General features: G+C 36.9%; 1 protein-coding gene across 1 annotated transcript in view; it reads left to right on the top strand.

Moving 5' to 3' along the window:
• The window catches only part of Maoa (monoamine oxidase A), a 66134-nt gene that overhangs the window by 17936 nt on the left and 24886 nt on the right, over positions 1-23312 (top strand). The window contains exon 3 of the mRNA NM_033653.1: positions 1261-1398. Coding sequence (NP_387502.1) covers positions 1261-1398 — 138 coding nt within the window. The remainder of the gene's footprint in view (positions 1-1260; positions 1399-23312) is intronic.

Below are 23312 nucleotides of genomic sequence, written 5' to 3'. Positions count from 1 at the left end.
AATACTTTTGGAATCCATGCTTCCTAATATTGTTACTGCTACATCATGGTGGGAGCCACTGTCACCTCTAGGCCAGGTTATGCTATAGCTGTCTGATTGCCCTGTTTTCATTCTTGTTCCCTATTATCAGTTTTTAGTATCATAATAGTAAAGGTGAGTCATTGAGATCAAAGCTATGTCTTAGCAATACTCAAAGCCTTCCAAAGCCCCACCTTGTCACTTAAGTACAAAACCAATGCCTTTCCAGTGTCCTGAGGGGCTTTTACCGCACAGACTCTCTGATTGACGTTCTTCCTTGTTCATTTTGTTCTAGCCAAGGTAAATATGTGTATGAGGAGAGCTTTTCAACCCTTCTCTTCAGGTAGATTGAACATTAGGATAAAGGGTGAACTGGTGAACTGCACGAAGACCAGTTCATATGTTTATTTCCTCCTAGCTTCAAACCTGGTACTGAAAAGAAATCTGGTATTATTAGTGTCTTATAAATCTTCTGAGAAAAGTAACTCTTACCATTCCACTTATTTCTGCATGATTTTCAAGTACAGTGGTTGCTATACAATAAAAAATAATCAGATAAGGAAGGGTAAATAGGCAATATGTACACACAAAAACTGATGCAACAATAGAATAGAAGCAAACCTTAAAGAACTTAGTACAGTTACATAAAGGAATTATAGGTTACCAAGATTCAATATGTTGAATAAGTCAAATATGTTAATAAAAACTCTGGAAAAGTAGAGAATTCTTAATGAGAGAATCTACATATTTGTAAATAATTAGTTATATGGATATTTTATACTTTTAAATGTTCTTTTGCCGTGATGCATTTTTCCTGGAAATATTTTAAAATATCAGCAGCAGCCAATGAATGTAGACTGATTTAAGATTTCAGCTGGTGTAAATCAGGAAGTTAGGTTTAATAAATCCCTGGATGACTCCTATAGTAATAATGGAAGAGAAAAATACACATAATGAGTTAAGTGATTTGCAAAGGTTCTAGATCAGCAGGATACACTTTAAGACTTTTATCTGTACTACATTGCTGAGCCAAGCTCATCAATAGCTCTACAAATGGACATGCCTATTGAATTGTCAGTGTTTGCCAGTTTTGAGTGGAAGAGAAAAAAGGGTTGGAATTTTAGGTGTACATTATAAAGGACACATAAGACACAATTAAGTTTGCAAATTAAACATGAGTTTTCATGATGGAAGTTTTCTAGATTATAAAGTTTAAGTAATCTACTTTTTCTCTTTCTTCAGAATGAGCATGTCAAATGGGTAGATGTTGGTGGAGCCTATGTGGGACCAACCCAGAACAGAATCTTACGCTTGTCTAAGGAGCTAGGCATAGAGACCTATAAAGTGAATGTCAATGAGCGTCTAGTTCAATATGTCAAGGTAAGTCTGACTTTTTATTTATATGACCAATGCATGAGGATTTCGAGAAAGCTTTTGTTTATTTGTGATTATTTTTCTCCCTTTTAAAGTTTATTTTTTAAAAATTTTCATTGTGTATATTCACTTTCATTGTGTATATTTACATGGTACAATGTATGTTGTATAAGTATAGTATTATCATACAAGCAAATATTGAATATTAAGCATATTATTTCTCATAGACTTACACATCTTTTTCTTCCCCCTCCCATTAGCCTCCTTTGTTGCCTTAGATAGTTTTGTTTCTACTTTCATAATCTCATGAAATCTAGGAACTACAAATAAGATAAAATATATTATTTTTCTTTCTTAGATTGCCTTAATTTGGTTAATATAATTGTCTTCAGTTGTTTCCAATTCCATTCATATTTTTTGTTGTATATAGCTGAAAAAATCTCTTGTTTATGTATATCATGTTTTCCTGTATGACATATAAGTTGGTTCCATAACATAGTTATTATGAATAATGCTTGGTTATTATTAATATGTAAGTATCTCTGTGATGCTTTGATAAGGAGTCCTTTGGGCAAATACCCAGGTATGGTAGGTGTGGGCCACATGGTAGGTCTAATTTTAGTTTTTTAAGAGATTTCCACACTGATTTCCATAGTTGCTAGACTAGTTTACATTCTTACCAGAAGTGGTAAATATGGGTTTCCTTTTATCCATATTTTCCCCAGGATTTGCTATTATTTGTTTTTAATGATGGCCATTCTCACATAGTGAAATGGAATGTCAATATAGATTTTATTTGCATTTCTCATCTTTTGAAAACTTACCTGTTAATGTTTAGTCAGTTTACAATTAAGTTCTTTTGTTTCTTACTGTTTAGTTTTTGTATTTTTAAAAATAAATTCCAGATATTAATTCTCTGTCAGATAAACAGCTTTTTTCCCCACTGAAAATATTGTTTTCATGTTCAATATATTCTGATCATGGTTTCTTCTCCTTTATCTCCTCCCAGATTCCATCTCCTGATCCATCCAACTGCAACTCCACACTTTCTTCTCTTTTCCTTTAGAAAATAGATTTAAAAAAGGATTTAAAAAAGAATAATAGAAAAAAAGCATAAAGAATACACATACGCGCACACACACACACACACACACACACACACGCACACAAAACATACAAATACAAAAAATTAGAAACTATAATACAAGCAAAAGATCATTAAGGTAAATGCCCAAACAAACCAACATGAGACAAAGAAAGAAAGAAAGAAAGAAAGAAAGAAAGAAAGAAAGAAAGAAAGAAAGAAAGAAATCTACAAAATTACCATTGCTGGTCATGGGGCTATCCTTAAGTGTGGGTTATAGACCCAGTGAGACTCCAGTGGAGCAAACTATTTTTCTTTGCAATCAGGTGCTGATTAGAAATAGCTTCTTAGGGATGGGTGCTTGTATAAACTTCCCCAATCTTAGCAGTGGGGCCCCATGTGGCTTGGATCTGTGCAGGCCCAGCAGAAACGTTTCAATTTCACAACGTTTCCCTTTGTCAATTGGTCGCATTATTCCATGAATAACAGGAATCATGTTTAGAAAACCCCTAAATATGCCTAAACCTTGTGTTCTCTACTTTTTGATGTAGCAGTTTTCAAAGTCTCAGGTTTTGGATCCTATCTTAGTTACTTTTATATTGCTTTGACAAGATAATGACCAAAGTAAGTTATGAAAGAGAGCATTTCATTGGGGTTATAATTTCAGAGAGTTAGTCTTTGATAGTGGAAAAAATATATGGTAGTAGGAACAGCTGAGAGGTTACATCTGGAAGTTAAAACAGGAGAGAAAGAGGTGCAGGGGGAGAGAGAGAGAGAGAGAGAGAGAGAGAGAGAGAGAGAGAGAGAGAGAGAGAGAGAGAGACACTGGAAATGGTACAAGTTTTAGAATCTCTAAACCCATCCCCGATATCCTCCAGAAAGCCACCCCTCCTAATCCTTCCCCAAAAGTTCTACCAACTGGGCATCTAGCACTTAAACATATGAGTCCATGAGGTCATTCTTTAAAGTAAGTTCCGAAACTCCAGGTAATCTTTTAATTGTTACCACCTGTAGAATCAAAAAGGAAATTACACACTTCCAAAGTACAGTGCCATAGAATATATTTTACCATTCCAAAAGAGATGGATCAGGCCATAGGAAAGAAATGCTGGACCAAAGGAATATTGAAATCTAGCAGGACATACCCAAAATTGTGTAGCTCCATGTCTGATGTCAAAGGGCTTAGATAGCTCCACCTTTCCAGCCTTGCCTGCAAAGACACAGTTCTCCTTTGTGGTGTTTTTACCCCCTGTGTGCAATTCTGCTTAGCAGATATGTCATGGTTCTGGCACCTCTAACATTTTGGGATATCCAGTACAATCCAGGTTTCACTTTCACAGCTTTATGAAGTGGCTTGTTAGGCCCTCCCTGCTGGGACACTCCTGCCTCACTCTTTGCCTTAACAACTCTTCTTAGCCCTGGAGGAAGATGCGTATCCTTCATGATTCTAAAGCCAGAGCCATGAGCACAGCACTGCCAAGTTTGACTACCAACTTGGGTTGAACCCAGCATCTTTGGATCACATTTGTAGCAGCTTTGATTTGTTGTTGATTTTGAGGAACAGAAATTTCCTTAGGCCCTTCCTTTATCCTAATGCAGATCAGACCTTGCCTTGATCTGTCATCTCTTTCAGCAAAGCCTTGACTCCAAAGTTAAGTTTCCTGGTGCTCTTTTCTGTTCAAACTGTATTTTTTGCTCCCCTTATTCTTTTTCACTGTAGGCCTGCATAAGAGTGATTATTAATAACCAAGCAGCAGAGTCCATATTATGTTGCATTGAAATCTCCGCTGTCAAAGAAATCAGTATATTAAGTTTCAATTTAACCTTAAGCAAAATCTTAGCACAAGAACAGAAAGTTGTTACGTTCTTTGCCAAAATATCACAAGAATGGTTTCTAGCCTGATTGCTCATACTCTTCTCCTCTGAAGGCTCTTAAGCTAGGCTTCCATGGTTCACATAGCTCTAAACACTACTGTATGCCACAATCCTACTAGGATGGCATATTAAGTCCTACTTACAGTATATGGTTCCCATAGGCTCATATATTTGAATACTTGGTCCCAAGTTGGTGAAATTATTTCAGAAGGATTAGGAGGTATGGTCTTGTTGAAGAAAGCATGTCAGTGGAGGTAGGCCTTGGGGTTTCTAAAAACTTGTGCCATCTCCAGAATGTTCTCCCTCTGCCTCCTACTTTTGATCAAGACCTGAACTCTCAGTTGTTCTTGCCACCAGGCTTTATCTGCCACCATGCATTCTAACCTTTTGAAATGGTAAATCCAACTAAATGCTATTTTCTATAAGTTGTCTTAGTCATGGTGTTTTGTTGTAGCAATAGTAAAGTAACTGTGATACCTATAATAACTCTCCCAGGCTTTACCCCACTCCCCTTCCTAACACATTTACATGCTAGGGGATAGAGTTGCCTAGACAGACAGATGAACAAAGGCATGCAGGCAGACACACACACACACACACACACACACACACACACACACACACACACACACACACACAGTCACCCCTACGCATTCTTCCATAGTCCCAAGCAACTTATGAGTCATGTAAGAGCCAGTTGTAAAAGCCCCAAAGACACAATTTGAGGCCACTTTAGCTTTTAACTTGTGCTTCTCCTGCATTCTCACTAAGCATGTCTTTGAACACATTGGTTATTTGCTTTGTGTTTGGCTTTTCCTTTTGGAAAATATGCCTTGGTGGTGCATTTCCTAGTGTTTGAAGAAGAGGTTGTTTAAAATCAGTTCCTCAGATCCACCTAAGGAACAATAGTTTTTGCCTCTGTTATTGTTTCTCACGGAAGACAAACATGTAGTGACTGGAACCTAGAAAAATGTTTGAGAAATTAACTTTCCAATCTGTTATTGTAGGCCACTTCCTGAAACTATGAGGGAAGGGCTCATTTACATATACAAAATGACAGGATTTCCACACCAGTCACCACACCTCTTTACAAAAGACATACCCCCGCCCCCAGACTACACACAATCATGTTGGGTCTGGGGCTAAAGAATTAGGAGTTTCCTAGGACACTTGGGATCTGTGCACAGTGATATCTAACCAGGAAGTCAGGAATCTTAGCTAACTTGATAAACATGTAGATTGAAATGCCTAGGGGTACATGATAATAACACATTTGGGAAAATAAACAAATAGCCTTTAGAAATGTTGAGAGCTCGTGGATTAAAAGGAGATCAAAAAATATTAAGAGGTTTTCTGAAGTGGTAACAGCTGAAGTTAAATCTCAGGGGCAGAGCAGTTGCATAGTATGTATGAGATTCAGTCACTAACATCATTAAAAATTATACAAAATATTTTAAAATGTTGGCTTTATCAGGCCATAGTTAAAACACTTTTCTATTTTCTCATTTCTGCAAAGCATGACATTTTCCTAATAACAGTAAGAATAATATCAGCTACCATTTGTGGAAGTTTTTTACATTTTCATATTCAATGTGAGGAAAGAAACCAAATCCTTTGGGTTCAACTATTTAAACAGTCATGCACTTCAACTGGGAACTGTGAGAATTAAGCTGAAAGCTAGTTAGCAGACTTAGCCGCATTATTTAGTTCTTTCAGTGAGTCAGGTGCTGAGAAACATTTATTGTTCCTAGAGGCTAGCAATAAAGAACTAAGTCCTTTTATGGATGAACTCATTATATTCTTATATCTGCCCCACTAGGTTGTTCTGATTTCTCCCATTCTACAGAAGAGAAAACTAAGATTCAGTGAGGTAGAGTGCTTTGTCAAAGGTATAAGAGTAATTAATAGTCTATTAATTACTGAAAGCATGTTCTTTATTACTTCACTATATATTCTAGAAAAAGAAACTGAGGCAGTGGTTACAAAAGCACTGGGCCTTAGAATTTGTAAGATATCTCACCGTCATTTTTAGTGACAACTAGCTGTTAAATGAGCAGATACAGTTGGTGTTAGTGAAAGACCTTTTTTTTTTACTTCCTGACTGCCAGTTCCACATTCATTCCTTTTGTACAGTTTAAACACTGAAAATTTGCAGTCATGTACTCAACTAAGTACTTTCTAGTGTCTGTTCCCCCCCCCCTCTCTCTGTCTCTCTCTGTCTCTGTCTCTCTCTCAACCTAACTGATACAGCTACACTGAGTGGCCAGTAAGACCCACGGATCTGCTTGTCTGTGTCCTACCAGTGCTGAGATTTAGATGATAAGAGAAGCATTAGATACTAAATGCTTATTGGAGTGATTAATTACTCACATTTGTAAATAAGATAATCTATTAGTTCATTTGTTTGATGAATTAATTATGATTCCATTTAATTATGGAAGCCTTTTGTTAAATTTTGCAGTGTGTAGTGAAGGGTGTGGGGAGGAAACACCCAGGTAGAGCCAACACAAGCTTTTCAGGACCAGCTTTGATATAGAATTGACATATTTATGAGTCCTCACTTTCTCCCTATTTTTCACATGCTCTCTTAATAAAAGTGGAGTTAGAAATATGCACCAAACATTTACTCTTAGAGAGTGAGGTGATAAAGCATTATTTGAAACTTCAGAAGCTTTCCCGATAGAAACAGCCTGGTAAACATTTTTCCTCGTGTTAGAATTTCTATTCGGCTTATGGCTATTTACTCCAGGTTTCCGAACTCAAAGACTTCTCAGAATCTGTGTGCCCTAGAATACTAAGTATATGTTTTGCTAAGAGTTGGGATTTGTTTCAGCCAAATGTCCTGTAGAAGACAAAAGATCGGTTTTTGTGTTACTTTGTCTCAATGCTTACTAATATGACCTTGCTTTTGACCCTCAGTTTACAAGTGTTTCTTTTGAGTAAGGGACATTTAATTCTAAGATTATGTTAGCATCTTTTATATAGTAATTTATAGAACATATTTCTTTTGTCTGAAGAGTTAGTTGAATTTTCACTTTCAACCCCTTTCAGATGGAAACCCCAAAACCTCAAGGGATGTTGTTTTCTCTCTTACTTATGTAAATGCATCCTTTCTGAGTCCATGATGCCATTATCCCCTTCCAGATGCAGTGTGCTTACAGATGCTTCAGCTCATTTGGATTTCCCACTTAGAAATAGATTTTTTGAAACAGGCTAAAATGTTCGAATATTATTAGTTTGCTCTATCAAATATACAATAAAAATATGTATGCATGCAGCTTGTAAATAGCCCTGAGTAACACACACACACACACACACACACACACACACACACACACACACACACACACACACATTTTCAAAATACTTAATTTGTTGCTTGTGGATTCCCAGAGATTGAAATAACACATTTAGGTTTAAAATTTTACACAGGGCTAAGAGTAGGCGTAGCTCAAGGGTAGATCTTTTGCCTAGCATATGTGACACTCTGGGTTTTCTCACTGTATTGAAAACAAAGGGCACTATGAATTTCCTCATAGAGGATCCTTTTTATGTTCTATATATTTGGAATACTACTCAGATTTGCTTTCTACAATATAAATACACAGTCAAAGTGGCAGCCCATAATCTATCAAAGCGAGGTTAAATTTTCCTTAGGTATACAATTCAGTAACATTAAGTGCACTGAAATTGTTGTACAGCCATCACCAATAACTTTGTATAGGATCCCTTTATCTATCTATCTATCTATCTATCTATCTATCTATCTATCTATCTATCTATGTATCTATCTGTCTGTCTATCTATCTATGTATCTATCTGTTCATCTATTTACTTTAAGACAAATTCTCACTATCTTGCTTCAACCTCCGAAGTATTTGGATTAGAGAAAATCATCACCATTCCTGGCTTTTAATTTTTAAAATTAAAAATTAAAATTTTTAATCAGTGATGCTTCACTATAGAAATTATCTCTAACCATTCACTGAAAATTATTGGAAATGCTCTGTATTCTTGGAATGGTTAGATAGGAATGATTTCTCTTACATTCTGTTTGTGGATCAGCAATCACCTTGTCAGTTGTAGCATTGGTATTTAGATTAACAGAATAACTTTCTGAATGGAATGGAACATTCAATAAGCAGCTTTCTCCAGAGAAATTGACAATCTTATTTCTAGAGATCCTGACTGCTCAGATTGGAATTCTGTTACCCATCTGAGATTCAGATCTCTTACAGAAAGTTGACTCTCCTTCCCTCAACAGCTTGTCAAATGCCAATAGTTCCTTACCTAGGTGTGGGACTTCATGTCCAACTCCCTGTCTAGCCCCTGATATATTAACGGTGCTCCAGTGGAAGGTCACACATCCAAGAATATTGAGCAAAACAAATTAGTCTTAATGGGTCTGGTTTTATTTTTTAAATGAACAAAATGTCTGGGAAGTGAGGGAGGTGGATGTGAGAAGAGTTGGTCAAATATGATGAAAACATGTTTGAACGTCTCAACTCATAAAAATATTGTTAAAAAAAGTAAAAAAAAGAAAGGAAGGAAAGAAGAAAAAACCGCTTTCCTTTTTCTTGCTTCCTGCTTCCTTCCTGTTTCCTCCTCTGTAAACCCTGCCCTCACCCTACAAGACATACACAAACAGCAATCAAAAGGCTCAATATTTGATCCTAAAATTTTAAAGCTTTTACAGAGTTGTAACTGTTGAAATCTGAAAAACACTCATAAGAATGTCTTATGAATCCCATTCTTATTCCATTCTGGGCACTTCCTGAAGAAGTAAAGTTCAGCTGTCCCATGAATGAATACATGGTGGTCTAACCAGACCACCTAGTACTCTGACAAGATTGGTGTTTCAATATAATTCTCTTTCTCAGATAGCAACTCAAAACCTTTTTACCTCTAGGCCAAATTTAAAAATGAATAACTTTGGAAAACTTAGTGGATCTCAGCATTCTAGTGACTAATACTACTGAGATAAGAAAAAAAGTCCCAAGAATGATGTTAGTTCAGGGTCTTATGGAAATAACAGAAAAAGACAGTTGTGAAAACCTCATCAATAACTATCTTTGCTAAATATAATTCTAAATAAAAAGACACAAATAATAATAATGCCAGTACCTAACATGTGAGTAGTCCAGTACTATTTCCATAGAACTGCATTTTATTTTTTGCTTTGCATTTGAGTTTTATGCATTCAGAAGAAAATTCTCAATGGAACCATACAAATATTCTCAAGTATTAACTACCATTCTGTATAATGCACAGTTTTGCGCTGAAGGCTATGAAAATAAGTATTTTTTCATTCAAGCAGATTGTTCTCATCTTAACACTTTCAATCAAAGGGATTAATTACTAAACTCTTCCATTTCAATTCATTCCCATAACTTTCCTGTAATTTGTCAGACTCACAGGCCACACATGTGACTCACAAGCTGAAATTTAATTTTGTGTGTTTGCCAAAGTGCTCTGTGGCCTAGTTTCCACAGCTAGATCCAGGAGGTAAATGTCTCAAAAACAATCATACTTCAGAGATAATAGGACAGAATCAGTTTTGCAACACTTTCTGGCTAATATGATAAAAGTAGATACTGGAGCACAGAAATGAAAGTGGTTGCTAATTGATTATTTGGGCGCTTACTGATGAACACCTATGGCAATTAAAAACATACTTCTCTTATGTCCAAATACTAGGAAAATTGTACTGAAGTAATCCAATGTTTCCAAGCACAATCTTCTTCATACTTCACACATTGTCTCCATCATCGTGGTCTTAGAATAACCAGTGAAGTATCTTCTTCCAGTCAATGGGCAGATGTGCATCTGCCCTATCACTGGAAAATATAACATTGGCATATTCAGTTAACTGTCTAGCTAGCAAATTCTGCTCCACCTTTGGTCTTTTTGACCTTCTATAACATACTTTCTCACTTTTTTGTCTTGTAACAAAGGGATAAGTACTCATGGCAGAGATTCTGCAGAGTCTACTAGCTATGGAATCCATTTCAGTTTATTTCAATTGTCCCACTCAGTGAAATGAGATGATGTATTCTCTGGTCCAGAAGGGTTACATATAAGAATGTCTTCTCAAGGGATCTATGTAGAAACTAAAAGTTCTGGTTATCATTGCTATTCTTTCATCTCATGTTTTCTCATACTGTCTCAGTCTCCTGCCAGTGATAGCCAGAATGTGAAAAAAATAATATCTAGGGAAATATTTTCTGAGTGTTTTTGAAAGGTCAAAATTTTATTGTCTTCATAACAAAATTGACTTAGAAATGCATGATTTGGTCCTTTCTCTTCTTGTTGCCCCCCCCACTCCCGTTCAAAATGCTTCCAACTCGTAATAGCCAGCATTCTCTTAGATCTGCAGTTGGGCTCAATGTACTCCAGTCTCAACACAATCTTCTTTGTAGTTTTAGCCTTTTTGTGGAAAATGGGCTTAGTCTGCCCACCCACCATAGCCACTCTGTTTCCTGTCACAACACTGCTTTCCCTAGGCATACAAAGAATCCTTGCTCTTCTTGTACTGTGTGACCTTGTGGGGTTGGTGCTTCCCACATTTCTTGCCGAATGTCCAGAGTGTCTTAGGAACCTTCATCATGCTTGCAGGAGTGCTATCAGCTCAGACAAAAAGAAGATAGAGCAGCAACAGAAGTTTATAGGTGGTGCTTGTGTGCACTTTCTTTGAGCTGTGGGAGACCGCGTCAATCTAAACAATTACACTGTGGAAATTTGGTAGTCATATATATTTTAGAAGTACACCATATTGTAAACTCATATCAAGATTCTCATTAGCAAAATAGAAATCCTACTGAGTCAGGCAGTAAAAAAAGGTTACTTTACTATAAGCCAAGATTTCTCAGATTTATGACCCTAGAGCCAGCCCATTTTCATATAAAATTTGGAAAGATTAGTGTGAAAAATGCTAATGTCTGAAAAGAATTTAGAGAATTACTTTCCCAAAAGGGCTGAGTCTTCTATCTTTCTCTGTTTACTTTATCATTGTCCACATAGTACGTTCTTCAATGTGATAGTAATGTTGGAAAAGTTTGTATGCGGAACTGACATGACGTCAGTGCTGAGTTAACATTTCATAGAAGGCTTTTTTAGGGGGGAGTGTTGGGGGGATTGTGCAGAAAGAGGAACTCATTTGTTTTGAAAATGACCAGGCATTTTCTGGGAAAGCTAGATATGATACTAGCTAGGCTGTAAAAATCAGTCACTTCATTTCCCCCTTTGCATCTTTATTTAACAAACACTTTTTAGAATTCTGCTAGTCACAAGACAGTGTAAGTATAGCATTATAAACACATTTGAAGCATTGTCTTTGGTGCATTGGCAATAATCTGGAAAGTTAGCCACTTATAAGTTTAATATAGAGGTGACCCTGGCCAAGGTCAGGGTCAATGTTCTTGTCATTCATCAGAGGATGCATAAGTGGTTTATGACCTATGTACCGAGGTGGAATTATTGAGACCACACATTTCTAGGCCATTGTTTGCTCAGAACTCTAACTTCCGGGTCTAGGAGCAAGCCTGGTAAATTCTTAAAGGAGGATCCAGATCAGTGGCTTTGCAGGCCTGATTTGCTAACTCTTAGTAACACGAAGAATTATGGATGGTGGGTGGGAGGAGGCAATCTGAACTAAGAGTATAGAGACATGAACTCCATTCTGTCTGTTAGGCACCAATAGGGTTTAAACACAATGTATCTACACATACACATACCAATACGCATACTTCTACAAGTATAGTAAAACTACTATAGTATAAATGATTGAATGTGTTCAAAGACAAATATAACTTATAAAATCATCCAAAGCTACCCAAATTTTATTATTTTATGGTACATCTTATTTATGATGATACAGTGTTATCTGGGAGCAGTGAAAGCAAAAGAAGTATATCAAGAATGTAAGAAGAGTAAAAATGAGTAATTTTCTTTAAAAAAAAAATTACAAAGCCAGGCAGAGTGATGCCGGCCTATAATTATAGGTAGTTGAGGTAGGAAGATCACGTGTTTGAAGCTAGCTTGGGTTATGTAATAAAATCCCATGTTTTTCCACATTCTAAAAAAGAAAAGTAGAAAAGAATAAGAAATGAATATCTCCAACAAAAAAAGGTAATTCCCTTAGTGTTTTGGATTGTTTGTTTTGGACAGGGTCTTGCTGGTTTCAAATTTGTGATTCTCTCACATCTCAAGCCTCCCAACTGCTGATGTTACAGATATGTGCCATAACATCTAGCTTTATTATTTTTAAAATTTAATGAACATAAAGATAAAATAGAATGATCTGCAAAATTAAACATCTCTATAATTTTGACTTGTCCTCATTCAAAGAATGTCATTGCCTGTGACAGTAGGTATAGATAATGGATGAGATGATTTTTAATAAATAGTATAATGTAATAATGGCCAACCATCATCAGGTTGATCTACTGTTTATTAAAAATATAAATTTTTCTGGTTCTGTATCCTGATATAATAGGCCTAATGATAAGATCCTTATATTCCACATGTAAATTATTCTTAACTAATCTAGAAATACTGCAAGTAAATAGAGCTTAGGTTATTGGTTGGGGCTGGAGATATGGCTTAATGGCTAAGAGCACTTGCTACACAATACTAATATGAATTTGGATTGCTGGAACTGACTCCTAAAGATTGTCCTCTGACCTCCATATACATGTATTAGCATATTTGAGCCCACAAATGCACGTACACACACAAATAAACTAATGATGATGATGATTATAATGATGATGACATACAGAGATGGAACCCAGAACAGCTTCTGATATTCACAGTTTATAATATCTTTGTTCAGCATGGTTTTTCGTTTCAATATTTTAGATCAGATAATTGTTTATGGTAGAGGGCTGCCATTTTATTATAGAATGTGTAACATCATCCTGTGTCCAGTTGTAATAATCAAGACGATCTTCCAACATTAACAAATATACTTAGGGAAAAAAATCTCCCTTGGTTGAGAACCCTTATGTACTCTAACAATATTAATCATTCTAGGTTAATGAAGGCTACCTTTTCTAAAACTGTAGATACCCAACTAAACTGTTTTTGAAATGGCTTACCTATGTATTCTCTATTGTCTCAAGTATTTAAACATATGGAACTCAATTATACGTTTCTGTGGGACTTGGTGTAAAGTAGATAGAGTTTCCCTCAAATGCTCAAAAGATCCAAGTGTTTGTTTGCCATATGACACTTCATTGGTCCTTTTATATAGAACCTGAAGACTGTGATCTGGAAAGACCCTGGTATATATTAAACCTCTCAAGTAATGGTTTTGGAGAAAGATCTTTAAGATGAGGTTTGAAAAATAATAATACCACAAATGTAGGTTGATAGAATCTCAACAATTAAATGAAATTTGATAGAATCTCAACATCCAAGAGGAGGATTCTGAATGAAATGAAGTGACTTGTTAGTTTTCATTTTTTTCATCTTTATTAAATTGGATATTTCTTATATTTCAATTGTTATTCCCCTTCCCGGTTTCCGGGCCAACATCCCCCTAACCCCTCCCCCTCCCCTTCTATGTGGGCTTCCCCTCCCCATCCTCCCCCCATTATGGCCCTCCCCCCAACAATTACATTCACTGGGAGTTCAGTTTTGGCAGGACCAAGGGCTTCCCCTTCCACTGGTGCTCTTACTAGGCTATTCATTGCTACCTATGAGGTCAGAGTCCAGGGTCAGTCCATGTATAGTCTTTGAGTAGTGGCTTAGTCCCTGGAAGCTCTGGTTGGTTGGCATTGTTGTACATATGGGGTCTTGAGCCCCTTCAAGCTCTTTTAGTCCTAAGATTCCTTCAACAGGGGTCCCGTTCTCAGTTCCGTGGTTTGCTGCTGGCATTCGCCTCTGTATTTGCTGTATTCTGGCTGTGTCTCTCAGGAGAGATCTACATCCGGTTCCTGTCCACCTGCACTTCATTGCTTCATCCATCTTATCATTTTTGGTGGCTGTATATGTATGGGCCACATGTGGGACAGGCTCTGAATGGGTGTTCCTTCTGCCTCTGCTGAACCGCATTTTTAATCGGGTTATTTGTCTCCTTGCAGTCTAACTTCATGAGTTCTTTGTATATTTTGGATATAATCCCTCTATCAGGTGTAGGATTGGTAAAGATCCTTTCCCAATCTGTTGGTTGCCGTTTTGTCCTAACCACAGTGTCCTTTGCTTTACAGAAGCTTTGTAGTTTTGTGAGGTCCCATTTGTCGATTCTTGATGTTACAGCATAAGCCATTGGTGTTTTGTTCAGGAAATTTTCTCCAGTGCCCATGTGTTCCAGATGCTTCCCCACTTTTTCTTCTATTAGTATGAGTGTATCTGGTTTGATATGGAGGTCCTTGATCCACTTAGATATAAGCTTTGTACAGGGTGATAAGCATGGATCGATCTGCATTCTTCTACATGTTGCCCTCCAGTTGAACCAGCACCATTTGCTGAAAATGATATCTTTTTTCCATTGGATGGTTTTGGCTCCTTTGTCAAAAATCAGGTGACCATAGGTGTGTGGGTTCATATCTGGGTCTTCAATTCTATTCCATTGGTCTATCTGTCTGTCTCTGTACCAATACCATGCAGTTTTTATCACTATTGCTCTGTAATACTGCTTGAGTTCAGGGATTGTGATTCCCCAGGAAGTCCTTTTATTGTTGAGGATAGTTTTACCTATCCTGGGTTTTTTGTTATTCCAGATGAATTTGCAAATTGTTCTGTCTAACTCTTTGAAGAAATGGATTGGTATTTTGATGGGGATTGCATTGAATCTGTAGATCACTTTTGGTAAAATGGCCATTTTTACTATATTAATCCTGCCAATCCATGAGCATGGAAGATCTTTCCATCTTCTGAGGCCTTCTTTAATTTCTTTCTTCAGAGGCTTAAAGTTCTTATTGTACAGTTCTTTTACTTGCTTGGTTAAAGTCACACCGAGGTACTTTATATTATTTGGGACTAATATGAAGGATGTCGCTTCCCTAATTTCTTTCTCAGCTTCTTTCTCTTTTGTGTAGAGGAAGGCTATTGATTTATTTGAGTTAATTTTTTACCCAGCCACTGTGCTGAAGGGGTTTATCAGGTTTAGTAGGTCTCTGGTGGACCTTTTGGGATCACTTAAATATACTATCATATCATCTGCAAAAAGTGATGTTTTGACTTCTTCCTTTCCAACCTGTATGCTTTTGATCTCCTTTTGTTGTCTGATTGTTCTGGCTAGGACTTCAAGAACTATATTGAATGAGTAGGGAGAGAGTGGGCAGCCTTGTCTAGTCCCTGATTTTAGTGGGATTGCTTCAAGTTTCTCTCCCTTTAGTTTAATGTTAGCTACTGGTTTGCTGTATATGGCTTTTACTATATTTAGGTATAGGCCTTGAATTCCTGTTCTTTCCAGGACTTTTATCATGAAAGGGTGTTGAATTTTGTCAAATGCTTTCCCAGCATCTAATGAAGTGATCATGTGGTTTTTATCCTTCATATATATATATATATATATATATATATATATATATATATGATTACGTTGATGGTTTTCCGTATATTAAACCATCCCTGCATACCTGGAATGAAGCCTACTTAATCATGATGGATGATTGCTTTGATGTCTTCTTGGATTTGGATTGCAAGAATTTTATTGAGTATCTTTGTATCGATATTCATAAGGGAAATTGGTCTAAAGTTCTCTTTCTTTGTTGGATCTTTGTGTGGTTTAGGTATAAGAGTAATTGTGGCATCAGAGAAGGAATTCGGTAGTGCTCCATCTGTTTCAATTTTGTGGAATAGTTTGGATAGTATTGGTATGAGGTCTTCTATGAAGGTTTGATAGAATTCTGCACTGAACCCATCTGGACCTGGGTCCTTTTTGGTTGGGAGATTTTTAATAACTGCTTCTATTTCTTTAGGAGTTATGCAGTTGTCTAAATGGTTTATCTGTTCCTGATTTAACTTCGGTACCTGGTATCTGTCTAGGAAATTGTCCATTTCCTCCAGATTTTCAAGTTTTGTTTAATATAGGCTTTTGAAGTAGGATCTGATGATTTTTTTGAATTTCCTCTGTTTCTGTAGTTATGTCTCCCTTTTCATTTTTGATTTTGTTAATTTGGACATACTCTCTGTATCCTCTGGTTAGTCTAGCTGAGGGTTTTTCTATCTTGTTGATTTTCTCAAATACCAGCTTTTGGTTCTGTTGATTCTTTTTATAATCCTTTTTGTTTCTACTTGGTTGATTTCTGCTCTGAGTTTGATTATTTCCTGCCTTCTATTCCTCCTGGGTGTGTTTGCTTCTTTTTGTTCTAGAGCTTTTAGGTGTGCTGTCAAGCTGGTGACATATGCTCTCTCCTGTTTCTTTCTGCAGGCACTCAGCGCTATGAGTTTTCCTCTTAGCATAGTTTTCATTGTGTCCCATAAGTTTGGGTATGTTGTACCTTCATTTTCATTAAATTCTAAAAAGTTTTTAATTTCTTTCTTTATTTCTTCCTTGACCAGGTTACCATTGAGTAGAGCATTGATCAATTTCCACGTATATGTGGGCATTCTTCCCTTATTGTTATTGAAGACCAGCTTTAGCCCATCGTGGTCTGATAGGACGCATGGGATTATTTCTATCTTTCTGTATCTGTTGAGGCCTATTTTGTGTCTGATTATATGTTCACTTTTGGAGAAAGTAGCATGAAGTGGTAAGAAGAAGGTATAGCCTTTGTTTTAGGATAGAATATTCTATAACTATCTGTTAAGTCCATTTGGTTCATGACTTCTCTTAGTCTGTCTATATCTCTGTTTAATTTCTGTTTCTATGTTCTCTCCATTGATGAGAGTGGGGTGTTGAAATCTCCTACTATTATTGTGTGCGATGCAATGTGTGCTTTGAGCATTAGTAAGGTTTCTTTTATGTATGTAGGTACCCTTGTATTTGGAGCATAGATATTTAGGATTGAGAGTTCATCTTGGTGGATTTTTTCCTTTGATGAATATGAAGTGTCTTTCCTTATCTTTTTTGATGACTTTTGGTTGAAAATCGATTTTTTTTTTATATTAGAATGGCTATTCCAGCTTGCTTCTCCAGACCATTTGCTTTTAAAGTTCTTTTCCAGCCATTTACTCTGAGGTAGTTTCTGTCTTTGTCTCTTACGTGTGTTTCGTGTAGGCAGCAAAATGCTGGGTCCTCATTGTGTATCCAGTTTGTTAATCTGTTTCTTTTTATTGGGGAATTGAAGCCATTGATGTTGAGAGATATTAAGGAATAGTGATTATTGCTTCCTGTTATCTTCATATGTGGAGGTGAGATTATGTTTGTTTGCTTGTCTTCTCTTTCTTTTGTTGCAAAACAGTTAGTTTCTTGCTTTTCCTAGGGTGTAGCTTGCCTCCTTGTTTTGGGCTTTACCATTTATTTTCCTTTGTAGCGCTTTATTTGTAGAAAGATATTGTGTAGGGGTTGGGGATTTAGCTCAGTGATAGAGCACTTGCCTAGCAAGAGCAGGGCCCTGGGTTAGGTCCTCAGCTCCGAAAAAAAGAAAAAAAAAAAAAAGAAAGATATTGTGTAAATTTGGTTTTGTCATGGAATATCTTGTTTTCTCCATCTATGTTAATTGAGGGTTTTGCTGGATACAGTAACCTGGGCTGGCATTTGTGTTCTCTTAGGGTCTCTATGACATCTGTCCAGGATCTTCTGCTTTTCATAGTCTCTGTCGAGAAGTCTGGTGTAATTCTGATAGGTCTGCCTTTTATGTTACTTGACCTTTTTCTCTTAATGCTTTTAATATTCTCTCTTTGTTTTGTGCATTTGGTGTTTTGACTATTATGTGATGGGAGGAGTTTCTTTTCTGGTCCAATCTATTTGGAGTTCTGTAGGCTTCTTGTATGTTTATGGGCATCTCTTTCTTTAGGTTAGGGAAATTTTCTTCTATGATTTTGTTGAAGATATTTACTGATCCTTTGAGTTGGGTGTCTTCACTCTCTTCTATACCTTTTATCCTTAGGTTTGATCTTCCCATTGTGTCCTGGATTTCCTAGCTTTGTCAGTAGCTTTTTCTAGTTTACACTATCTTTGACAGTTGTGTCGATGATTTCTATTCTCTTGGTCATGCTTGTATCTACGGCTCCTTGTCTCTTCCTTTGGTTTTCTATATCCAGGTTTGTCTCCCTTTGTGCTTTCTTTATTGTTTTTATTTCCATTTTCAATTCTTTCACCTGTTTGATTGTGTTTTTCTGTAATTGTTTCAGGGATCTTTGTGTTTCCTCTCTAAGGGCTTCCACTTGTTTACTTGTGTTTTCCTGCATTTCTCTAAGGGAGTTCTTTATGTCTTTCTTAAAGTCCTCCATCATCATGATCAAATGTGATTTTAAATCTAGATCTTGCTTTTCTGGTGTGTTTGGATATTCAGTGTTTGCTTTGGTGGGATAATTGGGTTCTGATGATGCCATGTAGTCTTGGTTTCTGTTGCTTGGATTCCTGAGCTTGCCTCTCGCCATCAGGTTGTCTCTGATGTAACCTTGTCTTGCTATTTCTGACAGTGGCTTGACAGTCCTATAGGCCTGTGTGTCAGGAGTGCTGTAGACCTGTTTTCTTCTTTCTTTCAGCCAGTTATGGGAACAGAGTGTTCTGCTTTCAGGTATGTAGTCGTTCCTGTCCACTGGATTTCAGCTGTTTCATTGGGCAGGCCTGCCCCTCCTTCTGCTGGGTCCCTGTGAACAGGGGGCCCAGGTGGCGCCAGGCGTTTTCCTCTGGAGTCAGAAATGTGGGCAGAGGGTAGTCTCCTCTGGTTTACCACATGTATCTGCCCCTTTGAAGGTTTAGCTCTCCCTCCCAAGGGATTTGGGTGCAAGGAGCTGTTTGACCAGATCTGTTCAGATCTGGGCACAGAATGGAATGCAGAGCTTCTGCAGCTTGACTGCCCCTGTCTTCCTATGCCCAGAGGCCCTATACAATTACCTCTTGGGCCAGGGATGTGGACAAAGTTGGGCAAAAGTGGCGGTCTCTCCTGCCCTGCAGTCTCAGGATTGCCTTCACGTCTGGGTGATCAGCTCTCCCTCCCATGGGCTTTAGCCATTTAAGATAACCATGTCTTCTTACAACCCAATTTCTTTATATCTGTTCTTCATCCTTTCCATTGTACTCTGCTCTTTAGCCATGGAAAGAATAGGTCTCTTTGGATTATATAAGTAACATAACCGTACCAGACCATGCTATTCCAATTCATTTGCTCATTAATTCACAAAGCTGTGTTTTGAGGACAGGATGATAGGTAAATGTTAGAGAGCTTGTTTAGCATATGCAAGACTCTGTATTGAATGTATATTATGCATAGGTAGTTAGGTAGGTAGGTAGGTAGGTAGCTAGCTAGCTAGCTAGCTAGCTAGCTAGATAGATAGATAGGTAGAAGCATTTTAAATGAAGCTTAGACTAATAGCAAATTTTTCTACAGTGTTGCAGTCTTCAGTATAAGCTCCTAATGTTATTTTCCTACTGAAACAGCAGAGCTAGTGATTTGGAAGTGTCATAGCAGAAAGAGATGATAACCTCTACTTAAGTAATTTGAGCATAAGTCTCTTAAGATTTAATTTTGTTTCTTTTTTTTTCCTTTGAAACAGTCTTGTCATGTAGCCCAGACTCGTTTTGAACTTAACAATCTTTATGAAGATCATTTGAGCCAAGAGTTTGATGTCTCCCTGGGTAATATGGAGATAGCATCTCTCAAAACCTTTTTCAGATTCACCGAAGTGAATCTGGATGTGGTAGGACACACCTATAATCCTAACATTCAGGGGGTAGAGACAGGAGAATCATGAATTTGATGCTAGTCTGCACTACATTACCAAGACCGATCTCAAAAACAATAGCGAAACTCCACACTCTAGAATAGCTATTGTTAAAAAGACTAAACATATATTACATAAGGACATGAGCATTAGAACCCTCATACATTGCTGTGGCAAAATGAAAAATAGTATAGCCACTTATGGAAAATAGTCCAGCAATTCTTCAAAATGCTGTGAGGGAGAATAGACTACTAATGAGGGGGAAATGACTACTAATGAGTCAGACTTTCTTCATAGGGTGGAGAAAACGTTCTAAATTTGGATATAATCGTGGTTATACACTGACTATACCAAAAGCCACTGTATTGTAACTTTAAAGGGATAGATTATGAGGTATGTGAGTGATCAGTCAGTGTGGCTGTGAAACAGTTGCCGTACATCATCCCAATATTTTCATCTTTTTCCTAACTACCTTTTTCTCCTAAATTAATGTCCTTTAAAGTGAATTAGGAATATGCTTTTAAGAGGCTGTCCTATCAGTGATCTTTAGTTACTCAAGAGCCTACAGGGACAAAAACAAACAAACTTGTATTTTTTCTATCTTAATTGCTTTGTTTTAAATTTCTGTACATAACTAGAATTCCTGGGGAAGGATCACCTAAACATTTATTTAAGCCTCTTCAGTCTTGCTGTGAGAGCATCATTTATATACCTAGTGTGATTCTTCTTTTTCTAGAGTCTGTGCTACTCAACTTAGGTATCCACTGTGTTAACTGGTTGTTGTGTAAATCTTGAGATGGGGTGATAATATGATAAGCACTAGTGCATGAACAAACATGCAGAAGTTCTGTGAGGTGTAAACCACAGTTTCATACTCCTAAACAGAGAGAACAAAGACAAAAAATGCAAACTATAGCACTATATAAATATAACAACAAAACCAGATGGTAGATAAGTTGCCCAGGGAAATAGCAAATGTTTGGGTTGAGAGAAAGTAAACAGTTGAGGATGGAACCTTGGAAGGCTCAGTGGATCAAAGAACGGGGAGAGGGGAGAGAATGTTGGATAAGTAGGTAGATATTTGGGAAAACCAACACAGTTCACTAGAGCGCATCAGATGTAGCAAATTGCTACTGGAATGGATACTTCATACCTTCATGTCTGAATAAGAGGCTCATTGCTTATCTTACAGAAAGGGGGCTCTGAATTTTGGTGACTATCCCTATAGAAGTCACATTTTAGGAAATAAAACTCTGAAAAAATAAGCCTCATTTAATCTTGAGAGAGATGCAGGTATAAATGTAAGACGCAGTGGTAAAGTGTGAGCCAAATAGGATAAGTTCTTGATTATGAAGAAAATCATGAAGGAAAAATGGAAAGAAGATGACAGTTTAAAGATAGATGTTTCCAGTAAAAATGTGAAAGCACTTTCTCAGAAAAATGGAAGTTATTTCTGAGAACTTGGCTACTTGCATTCAGAAGCAATAAGAAAATTATTTTATTATCTCTTAAAACAGCATCATGCTGTTATCTAAATTAATGGCTTTATTTTTAGATGATTTCCTTATTTACTACTGCATATGAACTATAGGGAAAATTTCCCTAATAGGTGCTGTTACAAAACAGTGACACAAGCAAGTCCCAAGGAGTTCACGTGGGTTGGAAAAGCATGTTCCCAAGACAGTCCAAAAGCTATTTGTTTTCTACATGATTAAAGAAAGTGTTTTTTTAGGCAGCCTCCCCAGTTACTTAAAATACTATGATTGTCCTCACTTCCTTTTAGTTAACTAAAGTATGAAGGCATAAATAAGAAAACTTTCTCGATGTGCCAGTCAGTAAGTCCTACTTGCTTAGTATAAATTTTGCTCATCTTGCAGTTAATGAGAGCCATAACCTATCATGTCCTGTTAATATCATCCTATTATTATGAACGTCAAAAGATTAAAGATGTGATTTCTCAAATGGACTAAAATATTTGGGAGTATGATTCCAGAAACATTGTGTTCCACTCAACACAAGTAATTTCTGCTATCTCAGTCCTTCATACATTAAAGGCTATTTTGGAAAAATAGCATGATTTTAGAATATAGGCAAGAAATGAACAGTTGCTACTTTAGAGTCTTTATTTCCTTTTATTTTTAAAAAGTAACAGTCATGGAAATACTGCTTTAGGACCACCACCTCACGCTCAGTTCATGAAAGTGTTTTCTTGATGAGAATTTGTTTTGCAGTGAGAAACTGCTGATGCCTTGCTGAGAAACTTTGGAGTCTACTCTCAGCTTTGTTTCCCTCAGCCAAGAGCCAATCCCAGGTCCTCTTACTGTGTATTACTTTAGAGATTCACGCATGTCAAAGTAGTCTCCAGTTTTGCAATCTAGAAGTAGCCATTGAAAATAGGCCCCTTTAGGTGAGTGTGAAAAAGAAGGAAGTTGTTCCTTGCAGCATATGTATGTTTTATAGCAGATCTATGTGTTCTGGAAAATGGAAACAAAAAAAAAGCCAGAAACTGATAAAGATGAAACTAATTGTTTACCTACTTGGTGCCTTTGTCAGCATGTTAAAAGTTTACATCGTTTGAACTGTCTATAGCTTCCATTAAGGAGACTGCTGGGATATTCTCACCCTGTTGTTTGACCTTTTCTGGGTCTTTGTGTGTTTATGAAGGCTTGGATTGAGGGGCCCTTAATACCTTATATAAGCACACTCAAATAGGTCTTGTTCTGTAAGGAGATTTTCAATAGGAATATGACATGTGTAATGCTTTATTTAATGATTAATAAGAATATTTTTAAAGTACTTTTTTTTTGGCCAGGTGTGATGTTCCACAGCTTTGATCCCAGACTTGGGAAGCCATGATAGGTGAATAGCTAGCTGTTAGTTCATGGCCAGCCTAGTCAACATATCGAATTCCAGGTTAGCTAAGGCTACCCAGAGAGACCCTATCTCAAAAACATTTCTTTCAAAACAGAGATCAGTTTTTGAATATGACTATTCTTTGAGTACAAATTCATTTTATAAAGAAAATATAGATTCTTTTAAGTTTTCAAATTAGAGAAGAAACAGCTGTTTTAAGGGCTTCACAACCTCTCTTCTCTCCAGAACTGGGTTTTTTTTTTTTTTTGTCTTGTGTAAAACGTTTCTGTTCATTTCTTTCAGAAAATGTATTCATCTTTCTCAAAGA

The sequence above is a fragment of the Rattus norvegicus genome, chromosome X (assembly GCF_036323735.1).
Source record: "Rattus norvegicus strain BN/NHsdMcwi chromosome X, GRCr8, whole genome shotgun sequence".
Lineage (NCBI taxonomy): Eukaryota > Metazoa > Chordata > Mammalia > Rodentia > Muridae > Rattus > Rattus norvegicus.
The sequence above is the reverse complement of the archived record's forward strand: the minus strand, read 5'-3'. Positions and strand labels throughout refer to the sequence as shown.